This window comes from Protopterus annectens, chromosome 13.part0 (assembly GCF_019279795.1).
Source record: "Protopterus annectens isolate FY-2018-M chromosome 13.part0, PAN1.0, whole genome shotgun sequence".
In the NCBI taxonomy this organism is placed as follows: Eukaryota; Metazoa; Chordata; order Ceratodontiformes; family Protopteridae; genus Protopterus; species Protopterus annectens.
Genome location: NC_056747.1, coordinates 793,330,038 through 793,357,139, shown reverse-complemented (window position 1 = coordinate 793,357,139; position 27,102 = coordinate 793,330,038). Strand labels below are relative to the sequence as shown.

General features: G+C 43.7%; 1 protein-coding gene across 1 annotated transcript in view; it reads left to right on the top strand.

Annotated features, from left to right (window-relative positions):
- NCOR1 (nuclear receptor corepressor 1) overlaps window positions 1-27,102 on the top strand; it is a 4,682,182-nt gene that overhangs the window by 518,701 nt on the left and 4,136,379 nt on the right. The window contains exon 4 of the mRNA XM_044054890.1: window positions 16,641-16,842. Within this exon, the coding sequence (XP_043910825.1) occupies window positions 16,641-16,842 (202 nt within the window). The remainder of the gene's footprint in view (window positions 1-16,640; window positions 16,843-27,102) is intronic.

The following is a 27,102-nucleotide window of genomic DNA, read 5'->3' as shown; positions in this document are numbered from 1 at the left end:
ATACCTGCATGTCCCTATCAGACACAGCTGCAGAAGATACCTCAGATTTCTTGCAGGGCCAGAGCATTATCAATTCTCAGCATTGCCATTTGGCTTATCTACTGCGCCCAGAGTATTCACAAAATTCCTGGCTTCAGTAATTGCTCATTGCAGGCTCCAGGGAATCCAAATTTACCTGTACCTGGACGACTGCCTCATACAAGCGGACGACAAATTGATGTTGACCAAAAACTTGAACTATGTCATACAATTACTTCAGGCTCTGGGATACACCGTCAACTTCCAAAAGTCAAGACTTCAACCATCCCAGCAAATAACCTTCTTAGGAGCCAATCTGGACACGGCCTCTCAAATGGCTTACCTGACAGAAGACAAGCAAGAGAAGTTAACTCATTATTTCAAAGGTTTGGCAAAACTCACCCAGATGACTGCAAGGAGATTCCTACAGGCCCTGGGTTACATGGCATCCTGCATTCTCCTGGTTCCATTAGCAAGACTACACATGAGAAAGCTTCAATGGTACCTGAAAAGCCTATGGTCTCAGCACAGCAACAACTTAGAGGCAACCATACCGCTCATTCCATGCCTACAAAAGGAATTCCTATGGTGGGCCTCGGTAAGCCAGGCAAACACAGGTATGTCATTCAAAAAACGTCAGATAACACAGACCATGACCACAGATGCCTCAGACCTTGGATTGGGGGGTGCACGTGGAAGGCAGATGTATACAAGGACAATGGTCTCCAAAGGAAACACATCTGCATATAAACCAAAAGGAAATGCTGGCAGTAATGCATGCCATCGAGGCCTTTCGACAACAACTACAGCAAGGCCATTTATTGATACGGACAGACAACACCACTGTGATGTGGTATATAGACAAGCAAGGGGGCACCCATTCTTACCCCCTTTGCAGACTGACAATGAATCTTTGGGAAAAATCACTGAGCCTAAACATACAGTTACAATCCCAGTTTGTTCCAGGCAAAGACAATGTGCTGGCAGACAGCCTAAGCAGGAATTTCATAGATCCACACGAGTGGAGGTTACATCCGAAGATCTTCACACAACTCACCTCGACATGGGGCAGGCCAGAAGTAGACCTATTTGCCTCTCACCTCAACCATCATCTACAAAAATTCTGTTCAAGGACATACCATCCACAAGCTTGGAAAATAGATGCTTTTTCATTCAACTGGAACTTCCTAAAAATCTATGCATTCCCACCTCTGCCACTGATGACCACAGTATTGTTAAAGATCAAAGCAGAGAGGCCCAAGAGGATCCTTATAGCTCCAGACTGGCCAAGACAACACTGGTACCCGCTACTACGGAGCATATGTCACAACAAGAAGTGGGCCCTTCCACAATGGCCCCTACTTTTGACTCAACACAACTTCAAAACAGTGCATCCAAACCTTCAGACACTGCAGCTAACAGCCTGGGAGATCCCATGAATAACTTCAATCAATCTCTCTCCAAGGAAGTTCAGCGGATATTAACAGAAGCTCGAAGACCATCCATCAGAAAGGTTTACTTAGCAAAATGGAAGAGATTCAGCATTTGGAATACCAGCAAGGGACATGATGCATCACTATTGAACATCCCACTCATCCTGGAATACTTGGCAGATATGCTACAGACTGGACTCTCATATTCTTCCATAAAGATACATGCGTCAGCTATTTCAGCTAGATATAATACCGATCCACCTGTGTTTTCACATCCTTTGCTAAGGCAATTCCTCAGGGGAATCAATAATATTAAGCCACCAAGAAAGGCTCCAGTGCCAGCTTGGGACCTCAACTTTGTCCTAGAAAAACTGACTCTACCTCCGTTTGAGCCAGCAGCTTCAGTGGACTTACAATTTCTTTCATGGAAGACAGCTTTCCTGTTGGCAATTACCTCAGCAAGAAGGTTTTCGGAACTACAGGCCCTAATGGCAATACCACCGTTCATAATCTTTCACAGAGACAGGGTCTCCTTAAGAACCAACCCTATTTTTATGCCAAAGGTGGTATCTAGGGTTTCTTTAAATCAAGCTATTCATCTGCCTGCTTTCTTCCCCAATCCTGAGAACAAAGGGGAAAGACTGTTACATACCTTGGACTTTCACAGACAACTTCGCTACTTCCTGGACAGAACCAAGACCAGTAGGAAGTCTGATCAACCTTTTGTAGCTTACGCCCCTGGAGTACAAGGAAAAGCAATTTCAAAACAGACTATTTCAAAATGGATTGGACATTGCATCAGATTTTGTTATTCCTTCCATGGGAAGAATGTTCCAGCCAATGTAAGACCACACTCCACCAGAGCTACAGCCACCTCTACAGCATTCTTAAGAGGGGTGCCTACAAAGGACATTCTAGAAGCTGCTACATGGAGCTCCGTGCATACATTCTCCATACACTACAATCTCCCTCTATACTCCAGATCCAGAGCAGGTTTTGCTTCGGCAGTCCTGCAGGGTTTGATTGCCACACCATCTCTTTCCTAGAGCATTCCTCCTCCCCCAGCTAAGCTATGGTATTCTACCCATATGTTATGACTGCAGTTGCATTCTTGAAGGACATAGTACAGTTTTGTACCTACCATAAATGTAGATGTCCGATAGATATGCAACTGCAGTCGGATTTTCCCTCCCTCCATACCCCTCTATGCCTTGGGTCCACTCCTATCTCTGTTTCTCTTAGCTGGGGATATCTGTTATGGTGTATCTGTTTATTGCTTACTTATTTGTCTGGAATCCTGTTTTTGTCTTCCAATTTGATTACAGCCTTCCTTGGAGGGCACCTGGCATCTGGGGCAAGAAACACTGAAGAAAATGGCGTTGGCTGATGCTTATATACTCCAGCCGCTCTGACGTCGGAGAGAAATGCGACATCAGCCGACGTCGGACCCAGACTATGGAATCCGGCCGACCGAGGGCTGCCTGAGGCAGGACAAACCCATATGTTATGACTGCAGTTGCATATCTATCGGACATCTACATTTATGGTAGGTACAAAACTGTACTTTTTGCAGGGCCTCCTAGCCTCCACTAACCCTGTTTGACTCCACCTCCCATCCTTAGCTTTGGGATTCTACCCAAGTGTGATGACTGCAGCAGGGTAACACGATGAACATAGTACAGTCTTGTACCTACCATAAATGTAGATGTTCGAGTGTATACCCTGCTGCAGTCCAGGTTACCCTCCCTCCATCCCCTCTGACCTAATTAAAACCTTTCAATACCTTAAAATCTGATACAACCTTTGTGGTGTATTTGCTTATAGCTGGAGGGATGTTTTGTTTGTGCTAAACTTTTGTTATTGATACTATCTACTGACCACCTTTTGGGGGGGGGGGGCACCTGCCATCTGGGGCAAGAAAAACTGAAGAAAATGGCGTTGGATGCCTCTTGTATACCCCTGACGCACTGACGTCAGGGAAGAAGCGACAGCAACCGACGCCGGACCAAGACTTTGGAATTCAGGCCCGACTGTGGGACCGCCTGACGACAGGATAACCCAAGTGTGATGACTGCAGCAGGGTATACACTCGAACATCTACATTTATGATGGGTACAAAACTGTACTTTTGCCTACCCCCAGAACTATCAATTGGAAAAAATTTGTGCAAGGACTCCCCACAGACTAGCTTGGAAAATGGATGCTCTGTCCTTCAGCTGGAAAAACCTATCAGTTTATGCCTTTACTCCTCTGCCTCTGCTCTCCGAAGTACTACTAAAGATCAAACAAGACAAACCAAGGATGATTTTGATTGCACCAGACTGGCCACGCCAACACTGGTACCCCCTCCTGCACAGTGTGTCACTGTTGGCCCCATGGCACCTGCCTCAGACTCCTACTCTGCTGTCTCAGCAGGAGAACCAGATTCTGCACCTTCAGTTTCAAACACTGAACCTAGCAGCCTGGCTAATTACCTAAGCTCTCCTTTACCTCAGTAAACCAGTGATGGATGTCATTTTAGAGGTAAGGAGGCCTAGTACTAGAAAATCTTACGCTGAAAAATGGAAAAGATTCTGTGCCTGGAACCAGTCGCAAGGGATGAGCACAGCAGTGCCGAATCTACTTCAAATTTTACAATACTTAACTGAGATGCTTCCCAAGGGCCTGTCTTTTTCCTCAATAAAAATTCACGCCTCTGCCATTTCAGCTCATTATAACACATACCTCTACTCTTCTCTCATCCACTACTCAAGCAGTTCCTCAGAGGGGCCAAAAATTTAAGACCACCCAGGAGAGCTCTAACTCCAGCCTGGGACCTTTAACTTTGTATTGGAGAAACTCACCCTTCCTCCTTTCAAGCCAGCTGTTACCGCAGATTTAAAAATTCCTTTCTTGGAAAACAGCTTTCCTTTTAGCCATCACTTCAGCAAGAAAGGGTATCTGAATTACAGGCCCTTATGGCAGTGGAGCCTTTCATCATCTTTTATGCGGACAGGGTGTCCCTTAGGACCAATCTCTCTTTCATGCCAAATGTAGTATCCAGTGTGACCTTTAATCAGTCCATTCATTTGCCAACCTTCTTTCCTAATCCACAGAGCAAAGGGGAACGGATACTGCACTCCTTTAGATGTGCGCAGACAACTTAGATTCATCTTGGACAGGACTAAACCTCAAATGAAATCTGAACTGCTTGTGGCATTTGCTGCAGTGACAGAGGGGAAGGGTATTTTAAAGCAAACCATCTCCAAATGGATAGGCCATTGCATTCATTTCTGCTATAAGCACCATGGAAAACCTATCCCACAGGGGATCAGACCTCACTCAACCAGGGCTGCATCTTCTACAGCCTTGCTCAGAGGCATACCTACCAAGGACATCCTAGAAGCTGCTACCTGGAGATCTGTACATACTTTCACCAAGCATTACCATTTGCCAGTTTTCTCTAAATCCAGAGCTGGGTTTGCCACTGCAGTTCTGTAGGGCCTTATAGCTGGTCCTAATGCTACCTAAATTCCTCCTCCCATCCTTAGCTTTGGGAATCTACCCAAATGTAATGACTGCAACAGTGAAACATGAACATAGTACAGTTGTGTACACTTACCATAAATGTAGATGTTCGAGCGTATGTACTGTTGCAGTCCTGATTACCCTCCCTCCGGCCCCCTGATTTCTTTTGGCTATATCTCCTCTCCTTTTCAATGCTTAAAAGCTTTTTGGTGTATTTGCCTTTTTGTTGGAGGTATAACCTTATATATTTATAGATTTAATTGCTTCCCATTGGGGGGCACCTGACATCTGGGGCAAGAAAAACTGATGTAATGACGTCCACTGCATGTTTTAGACCCATGACGTCATGGAAGAAGAGACAGCAACCGACGTAGGACCCAAGACTTTGTTAATCAGGCCGACTGAGGGCTACTGCAAGCAGATAACCCAAATGTAATGACAGCAACAGTGAATACACTCTCTAACATCTACATTTAAGGTAAGTGTACACAACTGTACTTTTTCTTTCCTAGATTTGCAAATCAAGGTGGATATATGTTTATTGGATGTTCACAGGCAATTACATTTTTACTTGCCTAGAACAAAAGAAATTGGAAGGATAGATCAATTTGTCTCCTTTGCAGAATCTAAATTGGGTAAATCAGTGGCAAAGTTAACTTTAGCCAGATGGCTTTTGGACTTGTATATCATTTGTGTGCAGTATATTGGGTCTAGCCTTACAAAAACCTTTAAGAGCCCATTGAACTAGGTCCATGGCTACTTCAGTGTTTGTATGGGGCTTTCATGGGTGATATATGTGAGGCTGCAACATGGGCCAATCCTCATGCCTTTATTACTCATTACAAACTGGATCTGGTGTTCAGGGGAGGACGTGCCTTTGGCTCAGCTGTGCTCAGTAATATCTTTCCTTAGAGTCCACCCAGGATTTTAGGTAGTTGGGGACTTTGTCCCAATTTTTGAGGAATGAATGACAATTGACATCAGATAAAGCTAATTACTTACCATAACATTCCATCTGTGTTGTCCATTTTCATTCTTCAACTCCCCTCCCACCAACACCTCAACATTTTCGCAATTGATTTCCAGAAGATTAAGAACTAAAGGACACTACGTTTCCTTATGTTGAGGTATAAATGATGGCTTTTCCTATCAGGAATATAATAATTCTTATTGTGTCAACCAGCAAATAAGATCTGAGGTATGTTAGGGGGTTGCTGCAGTGTGGGTAAAGGGAGGTGCTTGAGAGCTTTAATGGCCACGACACTAGCTAAAATAATGGCAGAGTCTGATCAGAGGGTCTGATCTGATCCCAGCTGTTGAAGAATGAAAATGGACAACACCGACAAATCTGTATGGTGAGGACATAACTTTTTTTCTTGCTGCTAGTATATGCTGAAGATTAGATTTTCTTGATAAATAAAATACCTTATGTACCACCTCCTTTGTCATAGAAGTATAAAGCCCAGACTATGGGCTAGGCGACCCAGGTTTGATTAGTGGTATGAGTGCTTGTTGAAACTAGCTCTGAAAGGATGGGTGTGCATGTCACAGTTCTATAGAAGCTGGTGATGTGAAGAATGGCTTGGGGTATGCGTTCTGCCATCAAGTTGCTTAGATGATGACTCTCACTGTGGGTGTCTGGTAGCATACACTAAGTGAGTACACAGTGTCTTATTCAGCGACACAGGTTGTTGTTTGCCCACTCGGGGGCGGGGGGCTATAACAAATGCCCTAATTTTTGAGTATGCTAACAAGGGTGCTCAAAGCACTTAGTTGCCTAGTACACAAGCAGATGGCTGCCACCCCTGTGTTGAAGATACCCAGAACAGGGGAACAAATGTTTTTAATGCCAGTTGTGGAAGGTTTGATTATCAGTAGGCATGGTGGTAATGAGCACAAGGATCAGTAAATTAGTAGTGCAAGTGGCATTCGTTTGTGTTGCTGAGGTCTGTTTTAAACATGAGAGTTTCAGGGTGTGACTTTAGACTCTCTAAGATTGCTTTAAGGCAGAGAGCACACAATAATCTAGTTACCTAGAATCAGTCGTGTAAAGATAATTCTTCCAGTGTGCAAGTTGATAGTAGACCTGTATGTTGAAGCTGATATGTTGAATCATACTACCTATCGTTGATGAGGAAAATTAACAAGCAAGAGAGGTTGGAGATGATCCATTCTGAAGAAAGTAAAGGAGGGAGAGCGAGATTAGAGTGTGGCCTTTATAGCAGAAAAGACTGATTTAAAGGAAGTTGACTTTGAAAGTGCAGGATGATTAACATTTATTTGATGCAAACTATTGATAGGGATGTATTTTTGCAGTTAATATTGGTTAATTGGGCAGTGAAAGACTATTTGAACAGGAAAGCAGAGACGGACAGTGAGATCTGTTAGAAAAGAGGTTGCAAACTGAAGCAGGTGTTTTTAATTCATGAGGGGATACCGGATTATACCCACAAAGCACAGCAAATCTTAAACTAAAAGGTAGCAACAGCAAAATTAACACTGAAGCTTAAGAGCAGGTTTTTCACATTGGTCCTTAAGCTTCTCAGAAAAGGGATAGCATAGTTTCATTAAAAGGTTTTACAGTGGAACCCTTCTTTTTCATAGGTTGTGACTTTAGCTTTGATTTGTGTGCTATTTTATTAAAAATTGCCAGTTTGTTTTATTTGTCAGATTAGCTGTTTTATTTAATTGTCAGATTAGCGTGGGTGGCTTCTTTCTTGTGGGTATTTGTGTACTGTTTTTCACTTGTATTAACTGTAGTGTGCTTTTTTAAGCAAAGTTAAAAAACAAATACTGAAGTGCTGCAAACAGGGAGGTGGCTAAAATTTCACAGTAGATGGCCTTTTTCTTTTCTCTTGTGCAGTTTGTTACATTTAAGTAGAGGATTGGGGGTGCTTGCCTCCTGAACACATTTCATTTTTATTAGTGACATCGGTTTGCATAAGTTTGTATTACTTTGGTGGGGTGCTTTTTTGTTTTGAGTATTGATGGTCTACTCCTTGGTACTAGTACACTAATCCCCTCTGACAGCAATTATTTTTAACAGGTCAGTGGTATATTAGTATTTAAGAAAAGGTGATTAACAAATGATGCTTGTAATTTCTTAGTGGTCAAATTATAAGCCAGTGCCTTCAGATTTACTTAGATTTCTGAAATTCTTAACGTGAGTGTGAGCAAAGCCTTAGTAAGTTGAGTTATGTGGCCAGAATGAAGAGGAGCATGCATTGTGATTTAGGGGTAATGCGTTGTATGGGATTAGTGCAAGGGAGAAGCTGGAGGGGCTGAGGAGAATGTAAGCAGCAGCTAGAAAGGGAATATATTATTATATACAAGAGAAAAAAATCTTCACCTGGATCCTGCAGCCAACGATGTAAAATTGTAGATATCCAAAGAAAAAAGCGTTGGTAGCACACACAGCAGGTACGTTAACAAAAGTCAGTTTAATATAATAGAACACAGAGAAAGTGAGTGCTTTTGCGGACAACTGCTTCATCAGACTAACGAAGCGGGAGTTGTCCGTGAAAGCGCTCACTTTCTCTGTGTTCTATTATATTAAACAGACTTTTGTAACATACCTGCTGTGTGGTACCAACACGTTTTTCTTTGAATATATTGTAAAATATTTGGAAGAGGGTACTTAAAGGTGGAGGGGTTGTAGCAGACTAGAAGCTGCCTGGTTGGTTAGGACAGATCTAAGAGACAAACAAGGTGTGGGAAGAAGTTGCTGCATAGGGGGCTAGCTGCAACACTTGCATGGACGTTTAGCATCTTTGTATGTTCATGTAATTGATTTGTTGCCTGTTTAAGCCACTATAGTTGTCTAGTATATTTTATCTCCTAAAGAGGGATAAATTAACTTGTTTACAAATTAAGTTTTGCAGTGTTACTGATTCAGCAGAGTCATAAATGCAAGGAGAAGCTACTGGTATCTTCAAATTTACCTGTCTTTATCTCATTTGGTTCATCGTAAACCCCATTTTTTTCCATGTTCTGCATGAAGTCATAGTGTTGCATCAACTGCATCTTTCTCTTGATTCATTGCCACTCTTACTTTTTCCTACCTTCGATAGTCATGCCTGATTGTCGCAGGGCTTCTGTCATACAGTTGATCCATCTGTTTGCTGGATTGCTATTTGCTGACTGTTCCAAATCTTCACCAGATTGCCTTCTGCTGTCCTGTACATTTGCCTGAACCACTGTAATCCGTTCTCTTTGACTTGATGTCCTTCAAGGATGCATCTGCAGTCCTTACAAATGGGTTGTCCTGTCGTCAGGCAGCCCTTCGGTCGGCCGGATTCCAAAGTCTGGGTCTGGCCTCGGCTGGTGTCGCACTTCACCCGATGTCATAGCTGCAGTTATTCGGGTATAAAGGCATCAGCCGACGCCATTTTCCTCAGTCTTTCTTGCCGCGTGGCGCCCGAAGCAGAAGCTGTTCACAAGTGCCGGTCAGTCAGAAACCAGAGATTACTACTACCGAATACTACTTCGAAGACTTCTAAAAAGCTAAGTACCCCGTTGGGGACTCTTTCTTGCCTCAGCTGATGTCAGAAAAAGTGAATAACTGTTTAACTTGTGGGAAACAAATACCTCATAAAGATTTCCACTCTTACTGCTTACCCTGTTTAGGCCCAGACCACGACGTAGCAGCTTGTCCAGCCTGTGCTTCTTTTAACCGGCAGATGCTTAGACGTCGGTCTGAATTTGCTGAGGAGTTTTTCGGCTCCGATTTCGCTTATTATGCCGTCGGATCCTCCGACTACGCAAATGTCTAAAAAACGCAAGGAAAAGGACCGACACTCGCGGTCCGCGGTTTCGGCCGAAACCGCGGTTAAGCCAACCGCGAGTGTCTCAGTTTCGGCTGAAACCGAGCAAGCGGTTCTTCCTTCAGCTGAAAACTTACCTCCTACCGAGGCCTCTTCCAACCTGGTGGAGTCGGCCTCTGAAATCCCACCTGCTGTTGCAGTTTCTCAGGAACTATCTGACACTATTCCCTTGGATATTTCAACCCCTGCACGTGGAGCTGCTAGGCCACCTACAGCCATGTCCATTAAGGCCTTTGCCAGGGCTAAAGCAGCTAAAACTACTAAATCTGTGCCTGCTATGCCCCCCTCTCACAGGCCTAGCTCTAGTTCACAAATGCTTAGTTTAGCAGAGGATCTCATTTCTTTAATCCGGGGATCTCAACCACATCCAGACAGGGCCTCTCAGCCACCTCCGGAGAAGAGGCCTAGAGCAGAGCCCCCTCAGCCTATCTCCACAGATGATTCCTCTGATGATTCAGATGATACAGACCCTCCAGAGGCTCCTTACTCCCCTTATGAAGACTCTGATGCTGAAGAGTCCATCCCTTCTGCCTCTCCGCCTGAGGAATTTTTCTTTGGGGAAACCTTGCATGCTATGAGGGAACAATTTCAGTGGCAGGGCCAGGATTTTTCAGACTCCAGAAAAAGGCTTAGAACCTTTCTGCATTTACCACAACATAGGCCTTTAGCCATACCTCCAGTTATTTCTGTTGTAGATGATGCATTTAATGATGCTTGTACTGCTCCTGATTCTCTACCTCCGGCCCCTGCTAAGCCTGATAGATACTACAGGGTCCTGGACACGCATTACCATTTGTATAAGGCTCCTTTTGCAGACCCCGAGACTATCTCCCAAGGGCCTAAGGCTGTAGCAGCTACCTCTGCTAAAAACCCCCTCCCCTCTGAAAGGGAATCCAGATCCTTAGAGAGATGGGGTAAAAAAGTTTACACTTCTGCTACTCTTTCAGCTAGGGCCTTGAACTGTCAATTTCACATGATCCAGTATCAAGAATTTATGCTAGACCAGTTAAACAAAAAACTGTCCTCTGATGAAGCATTTGACAAAAAATCTGTTCAGGAAATGGTACATAACATTCAGCAAGTCAGTAACCATTCCTTAAAATGCGGCTATGATGCACTGGAGGCTTCCTTTAGATCAGCCATGACTGGCACAGTTATCAGAAGGCATGCATGGTTAAAAGAGCAGGCCTTACCAGACCATGTCAAGTCCAAACTATTGGATGCTCTTATGGATAAGATCAATTTGTTTGGCTCTCCTGCACAACAGGTGCTGAAGAAGATGGAAGAGAAGGCAAAATCTGTCCAAACAGTAAAAGATTTCTTACAGGTCCAACCGCCAAGGTTTAGCAGAAATTGACCCTCCAAGAATTGGTCCTTTCCAGACTCCTCCAGAGCTCAGAGAGGCAGGAATAGGCGTTCAAGAGGCAGAAACCAATCCGGGGTGCCTACAGGGGACGCCAGTGGCAGGGTAACAACCAGCGAAGTACAGACACAGGCACCATCACAACTACAGGGCAATCACAGTGACTTGGCTCTGGCACCGCCTACCAGGGAACAACTAGAAGCACCCTTAGGCGGGAAGCTAGCCTTATTTTCAATGAACTGGCATTACATCACAAGAGACAAGTGGATTTTACAGACAATAGACCAAGGCTACAGGTTTCACTTCCATACTCTACCAAAGAAGAGAGGAATGCCAAACCTACCTCCAAATCAAAAGGCAGAAGCTCTAAAACAAATAGCTCAATTATTAAGGATGAGAGCTGCGGAAAAGGTACCATCTATGGATCAAGGAAATGGATTTTACTCCAGACTCTTCCTGGTACCAAGAATAGAGACCAAATGGAGGCCTATTCTCGACCTGTCCGCTTTAAACACATTCCTCATTGTTCCAAAATTCAAAATGCTGACTCTACAGCAGCTTCTTCCCATGCTGGGCAAGGAGTCTTGGCTGGTAACTCTAGATCTCAAGGAGGCATACCTGCACGTCCCCATACAACCAAATTGCAGAAGATACCTCAGATTTCTTGCAGGATCAGAGCATTATCAATTCTCAGCATTGCCCTTTGGCTTATCTACTGCGCCCAGAGTATTCACGAAATGCCTGGCATCAGTAATTGCTCATTGCAGGCTTCAGGGAATCCAAATTTACCCCTACCTGGACGACTGCCTGATACAAGCGGACAACAAAAACAAGCTAACAGAAGACTTACAAAGGGTCATTTACCTGCTACAAGCCCTGGGATATACAGTCAATATAAAAAAGTTAAGGCTGATACCATCCCAAAGAATAACCTTTTTGGGTGCAGAACTGGACACATCAAAACAAATGGCATTCCTAACAGTAGAAAAACAAGAGCAACTACCTCTCTACTTCTTGGCATTAACAAAGCAGAACCATCTAACAGCAAGAAAAGTACTGCAAGCCCTGGGCTTCATGGCATCCTGCATAATACTGGTCCCTCATGCCAGACTGCATATGAGAAAGCTACAGTGGTACCTAAAGAATTTATGGTCTCAACACAAGCACAGCCTAGAAACCCAAATCCCAATAATCCCATGCCAGAAGCAAGAGTTCCTATGGTGGGCTCAGGCCTGTCAATCAAACACAGGATTGCCCTTCAACACCACTCAACCAAGCCAAACCATCACGACGGACGCCTCAGACCTCGGTTGGGGGGCCCACATGCTGGACAAGTGCATACAAGGCTTATGGACTCAAGACCAGCTGCACCTACACATAAATCTAAAGGAAATGCTGGCAGTAAAATTGGCAATTCAGACATTCAGACCATTTCTCCGAGAAGGTCAATTGATAAGGACAGACAACACCACAGTTATGTGGTACATCAACAAACAGGGAGGCACGCATTCGTACCCTCTATGCTGGATGGCACTGGACCTCTGGAATATGGCTCTGAGCTACATCATTCAGTTACAAGCAATTTTTGTACCAGGAAAAGAAAACATTCTAGCAGACATATTAAGCAGGACTACCACGGATGCCCACGAATGGATGCTGCATCTGGACATCTTCAAAACCATTACAAGAAAATGGGGACTCCCAGAGATGGACTTATTTGCATCCCCACGCAATCACCAGCTAAAGAAATTCTGCACAAGGACGTACCACCCACTTGCTTGGAAGGTGGACTCCCTATCTTTCAGTTGGAAAAACCTGACAGCATATGCATTCCCACCACTTCCTTTGATGCACAAGGTGCTATTGAAGATCAAAGAGGACCGTCCAAGGATCATTCTGATAGCTCCAGACTGGCCAAGGCAACATTGGTACCCATTGCTAAGGAGCATGTCTTGGGAACAAATATGGGCACTACCCCTAGTTCCATTGCTGTTAACACAGAACAACTACAACATCCTGCATCCAAACCTGAAAACTCTGCAGCTGACTGCCTGGAACATTGCATAAGATCAATTAACCCAAATTTATCCCAAAGGGTTAAAGACATTATCCTTGAGGCTCGCAGACCCTCAACAAGAAAAAATTATTCAGCAAAATGGAAAAGATATCTCATTTGGAGTACTGCAAAGGGAGAAGATGTGTCACTGGTAAACATAGCCAACATCCTGGAATACTTGGCAGAGCTCTTCCACACAGGCCTGTCTTATTCTTCCATCAAGATTAATGCATCAGCTATTTCAGCAGAATACAGCTTGGATCCTCCTGTCTTCTCACATCCTCTGCTCAGGCAGTTTCTGAGAGGAATTAAAAATGTAAAACCTCCTAGGAAACCACCATTGCCAGCATGGGACTTGAACTTTGTGCTAGAAAAATTGACACTTCCTCCTTTCGAACCAGCAGCAACAGCAGAATTACAATACTTACCATGGAAGACTGCTTTCCTGCTGGCAATCACTTCAGCAAGAAGGGTATCTGAACTACAGGCATTAATGGCAGTGCAACCCTTCCTGATCTTCCATCAAGATAGTGTCCATGAGAACGAATCCTACATTTATGCCTAAGGTGGTATCCAGAGTGTCTTTAAATCAGGCTATCCACCTACCTACATTCTTCCCCAACCCACAGAACAGGGGAGAAAGACTGTTGCATACCTTGGATGTACATAGACAATTACGCTACTACCTGGACAGGACCAAGAACTATAGAAAAACTGACCAGCTACTGGTAGCATATGCAACAGGAAGGGACGGAAAAGCAATTTCAAACCAGACAATCTCCAAGTGGATAGGAAATTGCATTAGATTCTGTTACTCCTTCCATGGAAAGAAAACTCCAGAAAACATCAGGCCTCACTCTACAAGGGCTACAGCCACTACCACAGCCTTCTTACGAGGAGTGGCTACCAAGGACATTATAGAGGCTGCTACTTGGACCTCCGTGCATACATTTGCCAAGCATTATAATTTACCTTTATACTCTAGATCCCGAGCAGGTTTTGCCACTGCTGTTTTGCAAGGGATCCTAACTACACCATAATTTCTTTTCTCCTCCTCCCCCAGTTTGGCTATGGTATTCTACCCATTTGTAAGGACTGCAGATGCATCCTTGAAGGACATAGTACAGTTTTGTACCTACAATAAATGTAGATGTCCGATAGGAATGCATCTGCAGTCAGGATTACCCACCCGCCTTCCCCTCTGTGGTACTCCTAGGGTATGTGCCCATCTTATAGCTAGCTGGGGGGGGATCTGTTATGGTGTATTTGTTTGTATATATGTACATACATGCTTATTTTTTATGTTTGCTCTCTACTATTTGGAATCATTGGCATTTATCCAAATTTAGCCTTCCAAGAGGGCACCTGGCATCTGGGGCAAGAAACACTGAGGAAAATGGCGTCGGCTGATGCCTTTATACCCGAATAACTGCAGCTATGACGTCGGGTGAAGTGCGACACCAGCCGAGGCCAGACCCAGACTTTGGAATCCGGCCGACCGAAGGGCTGCCTGACGACAGGACAACCCATTTGTAAGGACTGCAGATGCATTCCTATCGGACATCTACATTTATGGTAGGTACAAAACTGTACTTTTCATTTATTTTATTTATCCTTTCCTGACCTGGTTAGTCCCAATAAAGTAGTGCCTTCTTTTCAGTGATGGCCTAAGGTGCTCTATGTACTGCTAGGGGAAAATTTTGGCCTGGGCATCGGGGAACCTTTCCTTTTCTTTCAGTAGGTGCCATGGGTTCTTTTACATCCACCTGAGCTACCACCAACTGAGGCAGATGGGAATTCGGTTTAACAAGGGCAGCACACTCAGGAGTGCAGCACCCCCTCTCCCTTTGAATCTCATAGCATTCTGCACCAGAGGTGAGTGTGCTGCTTATGCCACTGACCTTGATTGGAGATTCTTGGGCTTCTGCTATGTCCTTGTTTCTTCTTCTGTCCCGTAGTGTACATACTACCACCCACTTGAGGTGTTTCATCACCTCTTGCTTCCTGAATTTCTTTAGCTTCACTGCCCAGGTTTTTGTAACATGCATTAGTACTGCTTGCACCACTGTTTGTACACCTTATTTTTCAGCTTCTTTGGCATTCTTCTGACGTGCACTACCCCTGACACTGTGCCATTTGACTGCAGCTGCTGTGATTCTAGCTTTGACCTCCTCATTCAGACTTCCCTTATCAACCATCTCTCCAGATACTTGAAGCTGTTAACCTGTTCTGCTATTTTACCTTCTGTTTCAGATTTCAGCTTCTTACCCCCCCCCCCCTTTGCTGCCATTACAACTGTCTTATTCTGTACTCTTTCATCCCCCATGTTGCCGGGTTTGCATTTCATTCCCTTATCCTTTACTCAAGTCTGCCTGTAATGCCACAGTTGGTTACCCACTCTTAATTGCACAGCAGGTCCTTGCATCTGACAATCAAGTCATGAACATTACTATTTCTGGTGTTTAGTGTACGTTTGCTTGGGAGTTGATTAATTTGATTTTTGCACAATCTCTTCCAATTTAGTTTAAGTACTCTTCAGAATCTAAATTTGTTGATTTTTGATCATTTTATTAGTCAGTTTGTCAGTGAAATAGATGAAGGGAGATAGTGACCTTTAACAGTTTGAAGATTTTTTTCTTTCAGGAAATCAGAAGTGAATTAAATTGGGTCTTCTTTGAGTGAAGTACCTTTTACTTATGATTAGCTTGACAGCCATGTCTTCCCACCACCCTATAAACAATCCAAAAAGCCAACAAAAAAGCGTTTTTGCAGGGGGGGGGGGTGCTACACCATCTTATATACCCTGTTATATGAGGATTGCTCCATTACTCAATGTGTAGTTGTGTGTACATGTGCAAGTATGCAACATCTGCATGTTCCCTAGGTAGGACCAGCTTGCAGAAGAGAGAAATGTATTCCCTTTTTCTGCAATTGCATGATCTTGCAAGCAGTATGTCAGTGTTTTGTGTAGCATGTAATATAGAATACACACTGACATGGACATACTCTAGTGGCAGGTGACATCCATATCGAAGGTTTAGGGGACATAGCACCTGTCCACTGCAAAACAAAGTACTACATACAGTTACAACTATTAACAGCAAGCTACACAGTGGCTGCAAGTTTGTCCACTGCAGGTCATGTGCAGTGGATATAACTGGCAGCTTCAAGCAGACCCATTTAGGGGCCTGCAGATAGTTCTCCAGCTACAGTCTTTCAAAGAAAAACTGAACGTAGGCTACATTCGGTCATTTCATTTACTGACCCTTAGACAGCAGCACAAGTCTTGGTAATGTTATTAATCAGAAAGTTGTTAAGACAACTGTGACTGCTTTCCAGAATGAATACATTTCTTACACTTAATATAAATGTTTTGGAATAGCACCAGTTTTGCCATTTTTGTGGAAGATAATTTTGTTATTTTATATTTTCACTTTCAGACCTCAAGAAAGAAGAGCAGGATATGAGTCTTTCCATCAGTCATCTCATTCAGAACATGAAATGCTGGATTGTAAACGACCGCGCCTTGAGCCGATACCAGAGTCTCAGTACCAGCGTGCAGGTGGCTCTAGTGCATCCTCTGCCTTGACCCTAGCTCACAACACAACAGAAGGATTTCGAGGTGCTGCAGATGTTAAGAAGGTAAAGCATGCATAGTTAGGATAACCACATGAATGAGAGATGATTTTATTTCTGGCATTAATTAAAAATGTGTAATATTCTGCATAAGTATAAATAATCTGCTATAAATTTCCGTTGTGTCTGTACTTTCCAGGTGATGTGCCCTTGTTTGAGGATTTTTTTGCTAGACTCTAGTGTTACAGTTTCTGATCCCATAAGTAATATTAAAATGATGCCAGTCTTTTTTTTTTTTTTTTTTGTAGTAGTAGTGTTTTCTTGCATAGAAGTCTATGTTTTTTTAAGCAGGTTCTGGAAATGCAGGTTTTATTTGTGGGCTTGAGTTGCAGGGGACAAACTGTAAAATGTTTATATACCCATATGAGCTCTCTTGAGTTGCTGTATTACATTTTCAGGATGTGGACACGTGTTGCTTTTATTACAAGTATTAAACATTTTATAGTCACCCCCCCCCCCATTTTTCCCTTTCAACATGGTGTCTGTATGTCATGCCCCCAGATACTATGTTATTTGATTCAGATCCACTCACCTACTTCTGTCATGCCAAATTGCCACAGGTCTTCTGTCACATTATACATCCACCTCTTGGCTGGGCATCATTGTCTCCTTTTGCCTTCTTCCGGTTACCAAGTTGTCTTTACCATATGTTCTGCTTTCCTGCACATTTTACTAAAGCACCCATAAACCAATTCTTGACCTTCTCTGCAGTTGGAGGTACTTTGGCTTGTGCTCTGTTTTTCCCACAGTGTGTATCCTGCTGCCTAAGGTACTTGATCACCTCATGCTTCCTCAGCTGCTGTATCTTCCCTGCCCAGGTGTCTGTGCTATACAGTAACACTGATAGCACCTGTGTTTTGTACACACAACTCTTCAGCTTCTGTGATGTTCTTCTGTCATGGTGTACTCCCTGTGCTACTTTACCAGTTGGCTGTAGTACTTTTGCTTCTTGGCTTTGACTTCCTCATTTAGACTCCCCTTCTCAAGTGCACTTTCCAGGCACTTGATTCTGTTAATCTGTTCAACTCCTTTCCCTGCTGTCTCAGTTTTCAGCTTTTTTTTTTCTAGCTATTCTCATTTGCTGCAATACCATAACCATTGTCTTGTCTGTCTCATCCCATGTGCCTTCAGTTTTGCATGCCCGTCCCATATAAGTTGCTGAAGTCCTGACTCGTCTGTTGTAGTGCTGTAATTATCTGCATACAACAGCTTTGTTGATCTGTTACTTCTGACTTGTTAGCTAATGTAGTCCATTACCAGTATGAGCAGGAGTATGCTCAGAGCTGAACTCTGATGCACACTAGCTCCTACTTGGAACTCTTTTCAGAGTGCAAACTGTGCATACTTGTGTTTATTAGATGCTTGTACATAGCTTACACTGATTATGCCAATGTTTCAGGGACTTTGAGCCATCACTGGACTACCCAAATCCGCTTTTTTGAGACCTTGTAACCTTTCTCAAAGTCTGACAGTACTCTTTTTGAACTGTTTTCCTAATCACCAACTTTTCTATTTCATTCCAAATATTTGGTGAATTGTACTGTATCCTTCTCTGAATGATAACTGCTCCTCTCCAATCTTACTTTCTGGTATTGCATGTACAGTTACTCTATAAATCACTTTCATGCAGTGTGACAGGAGTTTGATGCCTGTGTACTATATGTGAATATTCCATTTGTTCTTTACACTGTCAGCAGAATGCTTATTGCATAGTCATCTGGGATGTACCTTTCTCGCCATACTGCAATGAGCACTATTAGGAGCCATTTCTTCACCAAAGCACTCAGCATCTTAATTGTATCTTATGTGACTTCATCTGGGACAGCTGCTTCCTGTAACTACTACTTAGTGATGTTTACTTCTTCTTGGGTGGGCTCTTCTCCTCCTCTTCTCTTTCCATTTGTAACCTTCTTGAAGTACTTTTTGTCTGCCTTTTGGTGTCTGGACTGGTGAACAGTTTGTTGCTGCTATCCCTTAGCGTTGTGTACATAAATATAAATACAGATATTTCAGCATGGGCATTAATGCCCTTCTAGCCTGACAATATACCCAAACAGTTGTTCACACAAGTGTCCATGCTGTTCTTAAAAATATCTAAACTAGTGCTTGCTTTAATGTAATTTTGGTAGTCTGTCCCATGCATGACCTGTGCTCTGAGTACCGATTAGTACACTTTTTTAATTCCTGTAGACTTTTCTACATAAATTGGCTGATAATTCTTTACTACTTTTTGATTACCACCTCTGGAAATGTTTGGGGTTGCCTCTAAATGCCCAATATACCTGAGTAAAGTCTCCTCTTAAATATCTTTATGAAACACTGTACAGGTTCAGATATTTTGTCTTTCATAATAACTTAAATTTTACACGTCCGTGGATAAACTTAGTGCATTTCTGCTTTTTTTTTTTTTTTTCTTAAAAGGTTTCCATATTGTTATGCCATGCTTAAGTTTGGGTCTGATGTAACTAGCAAACATTCTCTTCGTTTCTGATTTCCTAGTGTTTTTTATAGTTCTGTAACTATTATTAACCAATTGGTTAATATGACTAGAAAAACTCAAAACTGGATCAACCTATATACCCAGGTCCATAAATGAGTCTATACTTAAAAAATCACTGTGTGCTGTATTAAATATTCATCGTTCAGTTTGTCTCTGAAATCTCATATATTTAGTTTTTGATGCACTTGCCAGCATAGTCTAATCTTTCTGATGTTGACTCGCAGTCTGAGTGCCTCTGTGCCATTTGCTGAATCACTTTTCTAGAAACTGGTAGGGTTTCTTTGATGCCTTGTTCTTTGCCACAGACATTTTAATGTGTATTAAAAGTAGTGTCTGGATGTCATAGCAGAAACCGTGCACATTGTTTATTATGCATTATAAACATTTTAATGCATTTAAAAATACAGTGAAGTTTGAATACTGTGATTTTTGTAGCAGTCTGTGTGACTTGGATGATGATCTTCGTGTTTCACTGTTGCAGTCATTACATTTGGGGTAATCTGCTGGCAGGTTGCCCTCAGTCTGCCTGAATTCCAAAGTCTTGAGTCCTGCGTCGGTTGCTGTTTCCTCTTCCATGACGTTGGGTCGTCAGGGGTATAAAACATGCAGCCGATGCCATTTTCTCCAGTCTTTCTTGCCACCCGGTGCCCGAAGCAGAAGCATTTGGCAAATGCCGGTCGGCCGACTACTGAAATATTCACGTTTGAGTTTCGGAACTGAAGTTTTCAATAAAGCTAAGTATCCCGTTGGGGAAACTTTTTTTTCTTGCTTTTTACCGATGTCAGAAAAAGTTAATAATTGTATTACTTGTGGGAAGCAAATAACTCATAAGGATTTCCATTTATACTGTATTCCTTGCATAGGCCCTGATAACAACACTATTAAGCGTCAGTATATTTTTCCATCTAAGTATTTTGGAAACCGCTTTAACTACCCAGAAATGTGGTCCGATATCAATCCAACTACCGGAGTACATAAAAAACGCAAAGAAAAGGACAGAGAAAGGCAGTCGAGATCCAAAACAGATGATGAAGCTTCTCCTAAGCCAGTCGCCGGTTCGCCGGTACTCAGTGAGGCGCTTTCGCAGCCCCTGATACCCACTACCTTCCAGTCGCAGGCCTCTACCGACACCCATGTGGAGTCCGGCATGCCGCACGATACTCAGGGTATTGGACCGACAGATGCATCTCCGTCGGATGGGTCCGGAGCCGCTGAGCAGGCACCGGCTTCTGAGGGTGTATTCAGACCTCAACATTTTTATATCAAACCGAAAGCTGCAAAACCAAAGGCAAAGACAGCTTCGAAAACTAAAAAAATGACGTGTGAGCCACGTGCACAGGCCTCTATGCCTAAAAAACAGATCAAAATGGCTGAAGACCTTGTTACCTTAATCCGGGGTACCCATACCCCTCCAGTTAAGAGGCCTAGGCAAGACACTGACTATGAATCTTCAGATCAGGTTTCTATTTCTTCTGATTTCTCTTCTGATCAGGAATTATCTTTACCTCCCTATGAAGAATCTGATGTTGAGGAGTCTATTCCATCTGCATCTCCTCCTGAGGATTATTAATTTGGAGAAACCTTGCATACTTTGAGAGAGCATTTTCACTGGGAGAGTCAAGACTTCTCAGAATCAAAAAAAGAGGCTCAGGGATTTCTTCCTTCTCTGTCAGCACAAGCCTTTAGCCATTTCCCTGTGTTAGACATTGTGGATGATGTTTTTTCGGAGTCTAGCCTGACCCCTGACTCTTTACCTCCGGCTTCCAGTAAGCCTGACAGGTATTACAGGGTCCCTTACTCTCATAAATGTTTATTTAGAAACCCTGCTGCTGATCCAGAAACGATTTCACAGGGTCCAAAGGGAGTTAAGGCCCCAACAGCAAAAAAACCTACCCCCTCTGACAGAGATTCAAGGGTGCTGCACAGATGGGGAAAAAAGGTTTATACATCTGCAACCTTGACAATTAGGGCCTTAAACTGTCAATTTCATCTGCTTAAGTACCAACATGTTATGGGATTGCTGAAACAGAAAATGATGATTTCAGAATGTGCAGAAAATAAGGAATTGCAGGAATTATTGCATGCAGCTGAACAAGTTGGAAAGCTTACTTTGCAATGTGGTTTTGATTCTTTAGAGGCCTCCTGCAGGGCCGCGTTACAGGATCTGTGATTAGGAGGCATGCCTGGTTAAAGGAACAAAATTTGCCTGATTATGTTAAAGCTAAATTGCTAGATGCACCTTTACAGCATGATTCTCCGTTTGGTATTCAGGCAAAAGAGGTTTTAAAGCAAATGGAAGACAAAGCTAAGTCTATGCAAACTGTTAAAGATTTCTTGCAAGTGCAGCCACCTAGATTCAGCAGACACTGGGCCTACAAAATTGGTCCTTTCCTGTGTCAGAGCTCAAAGGGGCAAATCCAGACGCCCTAAGGGTTCCAGGTACCAGGCTCAAGACTCTCAGGGTCAAAGCAGTGGGGCACATCCACCTCTAAATCTGGGGGAGATAAAGCGCAAACCTACAGAAAGCAGTCCCAATGACTTCCCTCTGCCTATACCAAGCACTTATCTGTTGGCAGCACCCATAGGGGAGAAATTAGCACTTCATGCTCAAAATTGGCAATTAATAACCCAGGACAAATTGGGTACTGAACATCGTATCACAGGGATACAGATTCCAGTTCCACACTCTGCCAATGACAAATGGTTGGCCAGACCTGCCAAAAAAAAACAATGGGCAGAGGCACAGAAACAGGTTACGTCCCTCATGGATATGGGGGCCATTCAGACCGTACCAGAACAGGAAAAAGGACAATGTTTTTACTCAAGGCTGTTCTTGGTGCACAGAAAGGACAAGGCCTGGCAGCCAATACTGGATTTATCGGTTTTGAACACATCTGGACATTCCAAAATTCAAAATGCTCACCATGCAGCAGCTTCTGCCCATGCCGGGCAAGAATGCTTGGCTGGTAACTTTAGACTTGAGGCATACCTGCATGTCCCAATAAGACAGTTGTGCAGAAGATACCTCAGATTCAAGGCTGGCTTAATGCATTGCCAATTCTCTGCACTGCCCTTTGGCTTATCTACTGTGCCCAGGGTCTTTATTAAGTGCCTGGCACCAGTAATTGTATTTTGCAGACAAAGAAGTATCCAAATATATCCTTACTTGGACGACTGTTTCATTCAAGCAGAGAACAAAGACACTCTTCTGCGACACCTGACATTTGTGAAAAGGCTTCTAGCATGCCTAGGGTATACAATAAACGAAAATAAATCACAACTGGTACCCTCTCAAAAGTTAAAATTCTCTGGTGCAAGCTTACATACAGCTGCCCAGATGGCTTACCTCACGCCAGACCAGCAAAGGCAACTGACTACTTACTTCAAACTGATGGCAACAAAACCCCAGTCTTCTGCAAGACAAATTCTGCAGGCTCTGGGCTTCATGGCATCCTGCATCCTACTAATTTCATATGCAAGACTGCATATGAGGAAACTGTAATGGTACCTAAAAAGTTTATGGAGTCAGCATTTACACACTCTGGAAACAATGATTCCTCTCATCCCTGCCGGCAACAGGAGTTTCTATGGTGGGCAAAGGCCTGTCAGCAAAACATGGGACGGCCCTTCACTCTACCCCCTGTCAGCCAAACCTTAACAGATTATGCCTGGGGGGCCCACATGGCAGGAAGATGCATTCAGGGCATATGGGCTCTAAATCAAATGCATGTGCATATCAACCAGAAAGAGATGCTAGCTGTTCAGAATGCCCTAACAGCTTTTAAGGGCTTACTTCATCCAGGGCATCTACCGATAGACTGCCAACACCACAGTCATGTGGTATATAAACAAGCAAGGGGGCACACACTCATACCCCCTTTACAGATTAGCCATGGCTCTGTGGAGCACAGCTTTGACCTATCAAATAAATCTTCAAGCTCAATTCCTGCCAGGAAAACAGAACACTCTGGCATACGATTTAAGCAGAAACCTTATGGATCCTCACGAGTGGAAACTAAATCCACAAGTATTCAGCATGATAACAGAGAAATGGGGAAGCCCAGACATGCATCTATTTGCCTCTCCTCAAAATTATCAATTGAAGTCTGCACAAGGACTTATCACAGACAAGCATGGAAAGTGGACACCCTATCCTTCAGTTGGAAAAACCTGTCAGTTTACGCCTTCCCTCCTCTGCCTCTTCTACCAAAGGTCCTCCTAAAAGTCAGGCCAGAGAAGCCAAAGATGATATTAATTGCCCTGGACTGGGCCCGCCAATACTGGTACCCAATCCTAAGGAACTTGTCTCAATACCCAGCTTGGACCTTGCCTCAAAGACCACAACTACTGCCTCAGCAAAACAATCAGATCCTGCACAATCAACTACAGACTCTGAACCTGGCAGCATGGCTAAATCATGTAATCATACGAACAGCACCTCTCAGTAAAGCTGTGATAGATGTCATTTTGGAAGCTAAAGGCCTAGTACTAGAAGATCTTATGCTGACAAATGGAAGAGATTCTGTGCTTGGAATCAAGCACAAGGGATTGATACAGCAGAACCATATATTCCTCAGATATTACAATACTTAACTGAGATGCTTGACAAAGGCTTATCTTTCTCATCAATCAAAATCCATGCCTCTGCCATTTCGGCTCATTACAATACAGAGCCACCAATCTTTTCTCATCCATTACTAAAGCAATGTCTTAGAGGAGCCAAAAGCCTAAGGCCTGCTAGAAGATCATCATTACCTGCATGGGACCTCAATTATGTGTTGGAGAAGCTCACCCTACCTCCATTTGAACCAGCTGCTACCGCTGATATAAAGTTCTTATCGTGGAAGACAGCTCTGCTGCTTGCAATTACTTCAGTAAGAAGAGTTTCAGAGCTACAGGCTCTAATGGCTGTAGTGCCTTTTATCGTATTTTACCCAGACAGGGTGTCTCTGAGGACAAATCCTACTTTTATGCCTAAGGTGGTTTCCAGTGTGGATGTTCATCGTGCATACAGCTGCAGTCGTAACAGATGGGTTCTCCTGCAGTCAGGCGGGTCCTCGGTCGGCCGAATTCCAAAGTCTAGGTCCGGCGTCGGTTGTTGTCACTTCTTCCCTGACGTCAGTGTTACAGGGGTATAAAAGAACCAGCCGACGCCATTTTCTTCAGTCTTTCTTGCCGTGCGGTGCCCGAAGCAGAAGCAGTTCACAAGTGCCAGTCGGCCAGCTCCTGAAATTACGAAAATTTTGCAACCGAAGTCTTCTTGAAAGCTAAGTACCCCGTTGGGGAAACTTTTCTTGCCTCAGAGCGATGTCAGACAAAGTTAATAATTGTATTTCATGTGGGAAGCAAATACCGCATAAGGATTTTCATTCCCTCTGTATTCCTTGCTTAGGCCCAGACCACGACGTCTCGGTCTGTCGTTTTTGTGCTGCATTCAACAAACGCACCATTAAGCGTCGGGCGGAGTTCGCCCAGCATTATTTTGGCAAAAAAATTAACTATTATGTCGTCGGATACTCAGACTCCAGTTTTGTCTAAAAAAACCGCAAAGATAAGGACCGACACACGAGGTCCGCAGCCTCTACCGACACCACGCCAAAGCCGACTACAGGTGGTCCGGTTCTCAGCGAGGAGCCTACGCAGCCCCTGACTACCGACGACACTTCATTGGCGGTGTCTAATGTGCCCGAGGTTGCATGCTCCTCGGCCCACACCCCGACTACAGATACCGAAGCCACTGTTGGTGGTGAATCTCAAAATGTAGACAGGTCTGCCTCCTCTCAAGGTGTCTTCAGACCTTCCTCTTCTTTTTCCATCAAGGCTTTCACGAAGTCTAAAGCAGCCATGCATTCTAAGAGACTAGCTACACAGGGCCCTTCTCCAGGCCCCATGCCTAAAAAACAGATGCTTAAAATGGCTGAGGATTTAATTACTCTTATCAAGGGCTCTCACCCCCCCCCCTGGACAAAAGGCCCAGAGTGGAGGAAGAATCCCTCTCCTCTGACCAGGCCTCCATTATATCAGAGCACTCTGATGAACAGGAACGTTCTTACTCCCCTTTTGAAGATTCTGATGCAGAGGAGTCCACTCCCTCAGCATAGGCCTCTGGCTATACCTCCTGTCTTAGACATACTAGATGATGTGTACTCGGAGGCCTGCCTTAACCCGGATTCTTTACCTCCAGCCCCAGTCAAGCCTGACGGGTACTACCGGGTTCCTGACTCACACCAATTTTTATACAAAAACCATGCTGCTGACCCAGAAACTATCTCACAGGGCCCCAAGGGAATTAAGGCCTCCACTGCTAAAAATCCATTACCTTCCGAGAGAGATTCCAGATCCTTAGAAAGGTGGGGAAAAAAGGTATATACCTCGGCCACCTTAACCATGAGGGCATTAAACTGCCAGTTCCATATGCTAAAGTACCAACAGTTTCTTTTATCACAATTGAGAAGTAAAATGTCACAACCTGAACAACCAGACTTGAAGGAGTTGCAGGATTTGATGCATAGTGCAGAACAAGTGGGTAAACATACCTTGCAATGTAGTTTTGATACTCTAGAGGCCTCATGTAGAGCTGCTGTTACAGGATCAGTGATACGTAGACATGCCTGGCTCAAGGAACAAACCTTACCAGATCATGTCAAAGCTAAATTACTAGATGCCCCTCTTCAAAAGGATGTATTTGGTGTTAAAGCTGAGGAGGTATTAAAGAAAATGGAGGAAAAGGCTAAATCAATGCAAACAGTGAAAGATTTTCTACAGGTACAACCTCCACGTTTCAGTAGAAATTGGCCTTCCAAAAATTGGTCCTTTCCAGCCACGGACAGACCCCAAAGAGGTAGATACAGGCGCCCGAGGGGCAGAGGGCAATTTCAAGGATCATTTAGAGGCAGACTATGGCAAGCTCCTACACAAAGAGGTGGTGAGGATAGCTCGCAGCCATTCAGAAAGCAAGCCCAATGACTTTCCCCTTTGCATGCCAAGCAGGGCTCAAAGGGCAGCACCCTTAGGTGGAAAACTGGCATTATTTTCAAAAAAATATTGTCACAAAAGACAAATGGATCCTGGACATTATAAACAGAGGCTACAGATTCCATTTTCACACCCTTCCAAAAATGAGAGGCATGCCAAACCTGCCACACAATCAAAGGGCAGAGGCACAAAGACAAATTTCAGATCTCATGGACATGAAAGCTATTCAAGAGGTACCTACTCACGGACAAGGTCAAGGTTTTTATTCCAGACTATTCCTGGTACCAAGGAAGGGAAAAGATTGGAGACCTATTTTGGACCTATCCATCCTAAACACATTTTTACTCGTACCAAAATTCAAGATGCTCACTTTACAGCAGCTTCTTCCCATGCTGGGCAAGGAGTCTTGGCTGGTAACATTGGACCTCAATGAGGCATACCTGCATGTCCCAATCAGACAAAATTGCAGAAGATACCTCAGATTTCTTGCAGGTTCAACCCATTATCAATTCTCTGCATTGCCCTTTGGCTTATCTACTGCGCCCAGAGTATTCACGAAATGCCTGGCATCAGTAATTGCCTACTGCAGACTTCAAGGGATACAAATATACCCATATTTCGACGACTGCCTGATCCAAGCGGACAGCAAGCACATACTTTTGAAACACCTGGCTTATGTAATAATGCTGTTGAATTCTCTGGGATACACAGTCAACAAAAAGAAATCAAGGCTAATACCCTCTCAGAAAATAATTTTCCTGGGTGCCAACTTGGACACAAACACCCAGATG